At 40.6% G+C, this 10160-nt stretch overlaps 1 protein-coding gene across 1 annotated transcript in view; it reads right to left on the bottom strand.

The window, feature by feature from the left end:
* The window catches only part of CFAP61 (cilia and flagella associated protein 61), a 119439-nt gene that overhangs the window by 19705 nt on the left and 89574 nt on the right, over nt 1-10160 (bottom strand). The window contains exon 24 of the mRNA XM_074817528.1: nt 7185-7390. Coding sequence (XP_074673629.1) covers nt 7185-7390 — 206 coding nt within the window. The remainder of the gene's footprint in view (nt 1-7184; nt 7391-10160) is intronic.

Raw genomic sequence — 10160 nt, 5'->3', positions numbered from 1 at the left:
CAGCATTACACAGAGAGTAAACTTGGTGAATGGGTATGAGATTAAACTTGAGAAGGGGATAGCTGAGCAACACAACATTTCAGAGGGTGGCTTATAGAAACTGATTGGCATCATGATGTCACTTCGTCACTGTCAGCCCAATTCTGTGCCTTTCCTCTAGTGATGCTGCCTTTGCTGCACTTGCTGTCACCAACAGTGGTACTCCTTTGCCTCATCATCAATATTACTGCCACATAATGTGATGCAACCAGCATCTTCTGTAGGTCATGACTGAAAAGAAGTTCATTAATACAGTATTACAAAATCCCAAGTAGAAAACCACTCACACCTAATTTGATAAATAAGCTACTTAAGTATTTAGAAACTAGTGGGTCAGATTTTTATGCATTATGTTAGTAGATTTGGTTTTCATTAATGCCAAATGAAGCCTACATGAAACACTTCTATCTCATATTAAAGGCATGATGCCAGTGAGCGTCCATTTGGTTGCCAAGTATCAGGAGACCCCTCTAATTATCTGTTTTGTACTTAAGATGCAGCAGAGGGAGATTCCATCGCTCTGTGGACACGTTCCATAACTTGGCAACTGCTTTACAGTTGCCTTCATCTCAGGAGAATACAAAAGGGTGTAACTGGCTGGTTACATTCCTCCTTTGTGAAGCAGTATGGAGCACTGATGAGCAGTAACAAATCTATAAGCTTAAAAATAAAAAATATTTCAGAGCTCTCTCCCCAGGTCCCTCTTTATCTGCTGCTACGGCAATGGAAAGAATTTGAAGGCTTTCAAGCGAGCACTGGAAACCTCCGAGGGAATGGAAGGAGTGTGGCACAGGGGACACTTCATATGAAACCTACTGGAATTTGCTTTCTTTTTCCTTCAAGAGAAGTCTTCCCTGTTGGAAAAAGCCTCACTCTTGGGTGCTCAAATTCCAGTTGAGCTGGAGCATTTCTGAGATGCAACCTTATGGGAAATGAATAAAAATTGCAGAAACTCTTTCCTAAAGTGGATTCCAAATCTAGGGAGTAATGCTGTTAAATTTCCAGGTGACATCAAAGGTTTGTATACAAAATCCTCGGCTTTAGGATACTGTGTCTTTGATTCCTATGGTTTTGCCTGCCCTGACGTCAGACAACTGCGACATAAGACCTCTCTGCTCAGGAATGTAACGGCTGAAGGCCCAGGGGTGAGTACACCTACCGTGGTGGCATTAGGCTGATGGAAGTGTGGCCATTACTGATGGTAATGGTGCCTTTTTCTTGTAGCACAATGACAAATGAGGATGAGACTTTTCTTGGTCAGTAAATATTGCCTGTCCAAGGCCCTGACAATTTGCCCAGTAGGCCTTGGCATCCTATAAAACATTCAGAGGGATGAAGTGCATCCTACTGGGGTGCAGTCAGAAGAGACAGCTGTCTGACTGGATGTGGTCATCTTCTGGCTTAACAGCCTATTTCCTCAGCTGTTGTTTGCATAGGTAGAAACAAAAACATTGGCTCTTGAATTTGTGTTTAGCTAAGTAATGAACTGAGCCCACTCAGACGCTACTCTGAGTTAAGCTGGAGTACCTAACACCTATGAGAACCTGGCTCAAATATGGCTGCAGAAGCTTAACTATAGGCAATTACTTTTGAGAAAGACTAATATCTGTTGTTATCACATTAATATCTATATCACTGGGATCACAGTTAAGGCAGCTAGGCATTCTGAGGAGCATTTATTTTAACTGTGCAGTTGTGGACTTGCACCAAGACCACCTTTAAAAATGTCCACAGTACCTGTCTGCTAAAGGAGGAGAAAGGAGGAGAAACTTTAAAACTCTTTAGTTCCATCAGATACAGCGTTGGCTGGTTTAACTATAACAGCTAAAAGCATTATTTCCCTGAAGAAAACTTTAATTCAAAAGCATTTGAGGCTTCCAGTGAGCTGTGAAAACACTAATACGGAGGAGGGATATCTAGCTCACTAAAAGCTTACACTCCCAAGCAGGCTAGTGCATTTTGTAGCCAACTGACTGTGGCAATAGAGTCAGATGATTTTATGCTGGCTATTTTGATTACTGCTTTCTAGGCTCATAAATTCATGAACTTAAAAGTCTTAAAGGGCAGCAGTCTGAATACACATAATCAGTTTTAATGTGACTGGGGGCATCGGACTGCTGGTCCTGCAAATCTATGGGCTGAGGGGCTTCCTTCCCTGGCACAGAACAAGGCTGGGAGAGCAGCCACTAGTGGACCCCTCTGACCTGCACCAGGGATGGGGCGATGTACGCCCACCACCCTGCCTAGCTTCCTCCACAAAGTACATTCACTGTAGGGGGAAGGGAGGAGGTGAGAGAGGTGATTTCAATCTTCCATTTCGCTGTGGGTCAAGTCCTACAGCTTTTAGTCATGTGGAGATCTCATACTGAGATCCATGGAACTTTTCTCTCAACAAAAGGAAATGTTATTTATCTCATTATTACCATTAGCTGCAGTTTCACACGCACAACCGGAAGGGGTTACTTCTTCAAGTTAGCTGAATCTTGAGGGCCTGTTGTTAATGTTAATTTGAAAATGGGACTGGCACATTATGGTCAGGAAATCCGGTATCATGGGGTTAACTTTCAGCCCTTAGACCGAACGCAAATCAGTGAGGAAATTCATTGCTAGGTGCAGTCTCTAATTATTTAAAAGATAATTTGCATGCTACACAGAAATAAATTAGCTCCCAGGTGACAGCTGTTCCACTGTGTCCATTCCTGGAACTAGATGCCATGCTGAGAAATCTAAATGCAGACCAAAAGATTAAAACATTGTACTTTCTTGCCTTATAGGAAGGCCCTCCCCAAAATAGAGGCATAAAGAAGGAAGGAGGGGAACGAACCCTGGTTTCAAACCAGCAAGTTTAGAAGCTTAATTAACAAACCACAACATTTTCACAGTCTACATTTTCCTTCCACTAAGGGCACTTCACATCTTGCTAGAAGATACTGCAAGTGGATGTAAGTGTAATGTGTAGTAGTTTAAAAGGATTTCTTTTCAAAGTCAAAGAGAGAAATTTAGTCCTAACATCAGGTTTGCATTCACACAGTCATGTGAGATCATTATAGACCACGTGAACACCACCCAAAACAGGTTTTCTTCTTTTTATCACACACAGAGAAATCAACGAATGCATTTTCATATTCCTTGCCAAAAGAAGACCAGACACCACTTTTTTATCTACATAAAAGCCTCAGGACAATCTTCATCTCAGAAGAGATGCTAAAACATTTTTCAATCTTATGGTTTTCTAATAGATAATCTCCTCACGGCTAGGTTTTAACATTGTATATTGTGCATATATATATATGTAGATTGTATAGAACATTGTATTATGTGGATGTATATGTATCGTATATATGATATGATATTATATTATATATTACGAGACTACATTCTATTGCCAGCCTTTTTCCACTGCTCTACCTCCTCCTCAAAGAAGCCATTTCCTGTGCCAGTTTGCTTTGTGCTAGGACCGCTATGTGGAGATTACAGGCAGATTGCTTCCTCCTCTCACTGTCTCTTCCTTCTCTCACTAGTACTTTCATTCAGCCTTGGCTGACTGCAAAGTGCTTTCCCTTTACGGCAGTGGGTTACTCTTGTCTCCCACCTGTTAAACTAGCTAGAGAATGTATCCTCCTCATAGTACAGACATTTGGAACAGAAATACTAAGACTGATATGAATGGAAATGTGTGTGAGTGTGAGTGTGTGAAAGCACCAGAAGAAACAAGTGAGCAGGGATTAAAGAACAGCATATGTTAATTGCTACAGAGCAACATGTGATTTCATTCAAATGACCAAATACAAGAAGAGAAGGAACAAACCTATCTAAAGATAAGGTATAAAGAAGATGAAAAACGGGACTGGAGGCAATCAAATAACCAGATAAGAAAAACCTGGCAACTGTAATTCAGGAATTTTGCCACGGGCTAATGAGAGGTGAGATAAAATAATGAGGCAAAAGGTCCCAAACAACATCGACATCTAATGGCTGTAAAAGACAAGTCCAAAACTAGTTCATCATCACTAATTAAGAAAAGCTCAAGAGATGTGACGAGGACCTGATCAGCGGCATCCCTCTGTGTGGCACACTAGTGATCCTGGCCAGACCCCCCAGACACGCAGGTCGTGGGGCCTGTGAGTGTGTGGCTGTGAGAGAACCCTGACCTTGCACAGCTTCATGTTCCAGTGAGCAAAGACCAGTTCAGATACAAGCAGTCTTGTGGGATCTGATGACTATTCTCCCCCAGTGAGTGTATATGCTGCCATCATATAAAGCTGCACTTCTTACTCTCATCATGTTGACTGGCCTGTCTCATCCTATTAACAGATCATCACTGGGATCTTCATCTCTCCAGAGATTTTTTAAATCTCTGTGGATGTTCAGAACTTGATCTTGTAATCCCCTGATCAGCTTATGCACTGTGTGGGGATCCTATCATGATCATGAGAGCAAGGAAGGCTAATACACTCTTCATTTCTCTCACGAAGAAATAAGCTGTCCTTTCACAAAATTAACATCTCATCTCTCCAAAATCTGTGTGCATAGCTATCAAGAGTGCAGGTAAGTGCAGCTGCACTGAGGTCCCTGGGCTGGGGATGCATGCCCAACATGCATCAACAGAGAGAGAGGGAACAAATGCTGCTTTTTTCAAGATCAGGAAAATACTGCTACCTGTGTTGCAGGCAGAGATCCCAAGGCAAGATGTTTTATTCTTCCAGATTTTGATATTGGTGTGAAACTTACTAGTATATATAACAACTGACACTGTAACCCCATCTGGGCAAACAACAAAGGTGTAAGTGTCTGGCAACATTTGTGGTTCACAGAAAAGATTAGGTCACCACTGCATTTGCATTTGCACCGTGAAAAAGACTGATGATACCTTGCCACAACCTGAATATTGAGTTTGTTCCAGTGCTCAAAATGTATTAGCTGACCAGCATCAGCTGTGACAAGGAAAGAAAATTACCTGCCGTCTTAGCCCACATCTCATACAATTGTGTCATCCTCCTTCAGTTTCTACTTAACACCTATTGACAATATACTGTTTATGTGAACTTTACATTTGCTGTGCACCATTCCTGTCTTGTAAAACAAACCCAACATTTTCTATAAATCAAAATCAATCCCTGTAGCAGCAATAATTCACAAGTTTCACGCTCCTCTCAGCAGAGGCATACAAAGGTCTCCTGAAGTGCAATTTGTAAAGAAGCGTTTTTGTCCAAGAAACTTTTAAGCCTCACAGTTGAAGTCCGGGTTCATCCTGTCTTTCAGTACAAGATGAGAATAAAAAAATGAGGAGCTGGACTCTGTACTATTTACAATGAGGAGAGAGTGCAGGAAGAGGACTGCAAAACGCATCAGAAGAATTGAGAGAACTGCACATCCAGTCCCGGTGAAGCCCTGAGTCCTTTTCAGGGGAGTTCACCCTTTGAGATGGCAGCTGATACCACTGTTCTCAAAATAGAGCATACAAACCCATCTTTTGTCACTAACTGAAGGGCTTGGCTGGATCCCCCCTCCTCCTCAATTTCAGCAGACATTCTCATTTCTCTGTCCTTAGCAGTCTACAATGCCTTATACATATTTCTCTGAAGCTTTTTGACACTGAACCAGCAGAAGTGCAAAAGCTGCAGAAAGAGGTACAGGAATTCAGAGGCTCTTAAGACCCTGTCTCAAGGTATCAGGTGCTTCTTTCCTAGAGATTTTTTTGCATCATTATTTAATGCAAAGTTTCTTTTGGACCACAAGCACATCCTTTACAGCAAACTTTTACAAACTGTTACCTAGATAACATTGTTTAATCTGAAAATGTTGCTACCATTTATGCCTTTCTTCAAATCAGTTATAAATATAACAAAATCAGACCTGGAGACTTTTAAGGCACCACTATCAGCTTTGTGTCATGATAAGCATTTACCATTTGTTCCTGTGCTTAGCTTTCTGTCTCTAAACCAGCTTATGTAATGCGGTACTTCACTTCTCTATTGGTGACAATTTAGGTTCCCAAGCCACCACTTGTGAGGGATTTTCTAAAATGAAAATCAAAATAAGATGTATTGGCAAGTTCTTCTTTACCTCCTGTTTCAATTACATGCTCAAAGAATTCTACCCCATGAATGAACTCAAGGCTGGGGTTTTTTTTGTTTTGGTTTGCTTTTTTAAATCAAGCCTGACCTCAAACGCCCTTCTTTTCACTGAGGTATAAAGAATAAAACCAGTTTGAGTTTTCAGGCCAGGTAATATTTGTAAGATATGAAATTCTGGAGAAGCAGCAGAAGATTAAAGATATGGTAGGTCTCATTTTTTCAGATACTCCTCTCTCCATAATAGCTTCCTTAATTAAGTTTGCATTTCCAAAAGCAATGAAAAATTCTCTCAGAGGAGACGGCACATATTTCTTGGCTAGAAATAGGCAGGCTCATTAGTCTCTCCCACCACTTGAGAGACTTGCCTTGGAACACCTTGTCCCCAGGACTGCCCTGCGCTTGCTTGGGCAGGGGGGAGCACCTCAGAAAATCTGCAAGACCTGTTTCATTGCTGCAGAGTGCTGTGGTGGGAGAAGTCCTGCAAGTTGGATGGGGTACCTCCAGTAAATATGCTGAGTCCTGACACAGGCTCCAGCTATAAAATCAAGTTAAAATAACTCCCTTACACGAGAACACAGTCTAGAGGATAAACTTTATGGTTTGTTTTATCACCAGATAAACAGGCAAATTGAGCCATGATTCATTTAAATTATCCCTAATAAGCTTTGGCTTAAAAGTTTGATTCAAAGTGACAGAAATGCTGACTTTTAAAAGTGACTTCTGAATATGAATCTTCCAATAAAAAAGGATTGTTCAGGTTCAGCTTAATGAGTTAAGTCTACCGTTTATTCTAAGCAAAAGTTACAAAGATACTGATATGCTCTTTCAGATGGAAGATGGTCAAGTAAATCACTGCTCCTTCTCTAAATAAATCTCAGACACACAGCTCTTTCCAGGAAGCTCTTCAGAGCTTGCGTTACCACTGATAATTTTGTCAAATAATGGAAAACATTTTTAAAAATCTGTCTTTTGTTGTAAGGGAAAACAGCCAGATGATAAACTGTAATGAAATAAAACTAAAATTCTGCCAGAATGTAGATTTTATGCACAATGTTGAGTTTATCTTACCTGTAAAGATCTGTAATCTGCCCTTCATTCCAGCGATAATAAAGATCATTAAGAAGACGCTCATGCTGTCCATACAAGCAAATGTAGTTGGAGACAGGAAAGGGTTCCTTTGAGAAGCAGGTGATGCTATCTACCATACTATATTTGTTGATATGCATCCTGAAATAATTCCCAAGTCTTGCCTCTCCAGTTATAATCTCCATCCCCTGGAACAGAAAATGTAAGGAAAGATGTGGAGATGGAACGAACACCTGACTTGGCATATGTACAGGATCAGCTTGGGTTTCCTAGCTGGTATGTACCTTTTTTTTTCATCAAGAATACCCATTCCTGGTAACATGGCTTATACAACAAGGCACTTTGCTATGGTTTGGACACAAACATTTTCCATGTGGTTTAGACCTTGATTAACTGCACACAAAACCGTGCAGCATACGACTGTGTGCACAGCACGGGCTTTGGCTGCCCAATCCTGAGTGCCATTTCAGACACCTGAGGGTATCTGGGCCATCTGAACTGCGCTGGCAGTTATGACACAGGATCCATGGGAGACCTGTGACCTCCTGGAGCAGCAGCTGGAAGTCAGGAGGGATGCCCTGGGGCATCCCAAGCAACACTAGATGCTTCTGTTTAGGCAACTGAATTGAACTCTATTCATCCTAATTTATTATACAGAGTCCATATTATTGCATACACATGGCATATCATAATTTACTAGAGGACACCATCCTGATGAGTGAAGAACACACTAGTATATTTTTCTCTCCAGATTTATAACTATACATATATATTTTTATATATCGATATACAAACAGTATATGTGCAGAGTCCAAATTTATGGCACATCGTAGAAGCCGTATGATTATAGGCAGAGGGTTGATACTACCACATTAATCGGTTACAAGCAAACTTCAATGTTGCAACTCAAAGATTTATCACATATCAATTAAGCATTTTCGGCTTTGTGTAGAAGTTTTCCAGGAGTCAGAGGTGTGATGGGTTGGAACAGCCTTACAACAAGAAATACCAAGAAGGACCCTGTTCAGTTCTGAAAGAAACTTCTAAATTTTATAAATATCACTATGTACTCCTGCAACTGCAGGAGCCTGGGCTTGATCTCTTAGGACATATCCTTCAGGGTATGTTCTAGACTTTTAAATGGTGATTATTGCCTTTAAAAAAATATATATGCATATACTTACATTACACATAGGCAGATGTATATGTGTGTGTATATATACACACAAACACATATATATGTATGATTTAGAATTGCTCTCAGTGACTCCCTCTTGCTAATTTGAACAGGGGCTGCCAAGGGTTGCTAACACCAACTCCACTATCAATAAAGGAATAATAATGTTGGATGTTGATGCTCAAACTGTAGCATTTAGTTTCAGCTAGTTCAATCAATCACTTAAAAGACAAATATGTAAAAATTTGTTTCAAACCTCACATTGCAGTGGGATGATCAAATAGCTTGAAGCTATTTTTTAAAGCTGTATTCATGTTCCAGTTTTATATATTTCTAAAACCTGTTGCTAGGCTACAGTAACCTTTGTTACTTCCACATCTCTCGGCTAATACATTTCACTAGCCTCTCTTACTTCTTTCTTAGGAAATTCTTTTAGGATTTACATGAAGTTTCTGGAGTGGCTTTAAAGATGTTCCCTTTTCAGACAGCAGGTAATCAAAGCTGCAGCAAAATAATTCTAATCATGTTCTAGCAATTTGGAGTGACAAAACCAATTTTTCTCTCCCTGATAGTCCTTTCTGCTTCCCAGTACGTGCTGCTGTAGACAGCTCATCCTGGATCTACAAATCTGGAAAACAAGGTGAGCCATTCCTTCCACCAAAGCATGGATTCCTTTTTTTAAAAAAAATAATTTCTTTCTATGGATCATTGCTGTCTGAGTTTTAAAAGCAGCACTGAAGTAGTCTTTTAAAAGCCACTCTTTACATCAACTACAAGAATGGGTTTGATGCAAAAATCCCTGAGGAAAAAGGTATTATCTGTATGAAACAGAAGCTTGCCCAGCTGGATGGTCCTCTCTGGCTTTAAAATGCAGGAATCTAGTCCTTCTCTTGTTTCACAAGTCAGGTTCTCCACTAAGAGAAGCGCCTCCACGCTTGTATCGTGGGACAGTCTCCTATGTAGCCCAACTGCGTGAAGTGCTTCCCTCCTTGCTGTTCAAAGATGACTCTCATGGTTGCAGCACTAGCTATTTCTAGCAAAGAAGAATGGAGCATCCCTTCCAGAATATATTCTTTTCCTACTAGTCTAGAAATCAACTGAATTTCACTGATAGACTGCGAAGTTTTATCATCTGTATGCATTTATAGCACCTTACTGCAGGGTGGAAAGAGGTTAAGTGCTAAGGCTGAAAGCATATTTTAGTGAAATCTAGCTAATACAATCCTATGGCCTCTTTATAGGAATCGTGCATCTTTTTAGAAAGCCAAATATCAGAAAGTATGGAAACAAACATTTAAGAGGTTCAGTTAGTTATGTAACTCATACTTGTTCACCAGCTGTACCTGATTTATATGATGCACCCAGGTTCAGCTGACTGGATTTGTTCTTATGCAAATCTGATGGCAAATACCACCACCACCTTGATGTGCTGTGTATTAAATACGTGCTAGGAACTTGGAAAGCAACATATTCCATATGACTAAGAAAATGACTTGTCTCTCTCTACAGAATCAAGCAAAAAGAAAGCCATTCTGAAAAAAGAGAGTACTGCAGAAAAGCCAACACAATAACCTCCCAACCTGTGCTGAAGCAAATGGCTCAGGAACCAGCTACGGTGCTGAACCACCAACTCTGGAAAAAAAGAGTCAAGGAGTTGAGCTGTAATGCCCCACTAGGGAGCTATTTGAACCCAAAGTGCTACAAATAGTAATGCAGAGTTCAGGGCATTAGGACTTGAGAAGTATTTCCTGCCTTCAAGGACCAAAACCCCCTTCATTTTC

This window comes from Strix aluco, chromosome 3, assembly GCF_031877795.1.
Source record: "Strix aluco isolate bStrAlu1 chromosome 3, bStrAlu1.hap1, whole genome shotgun sequence".
Classification (NCBI taxonomy): Eukaryota; Metazoa; Chordata; class Aves; order Strigiformes; family Strigidae; genus Strix; species Strix aluco.
Note: the sequence above shows the minus strand (reverse complement) of the source record. Positions and strands in the feature narration are given on the sequence as shown.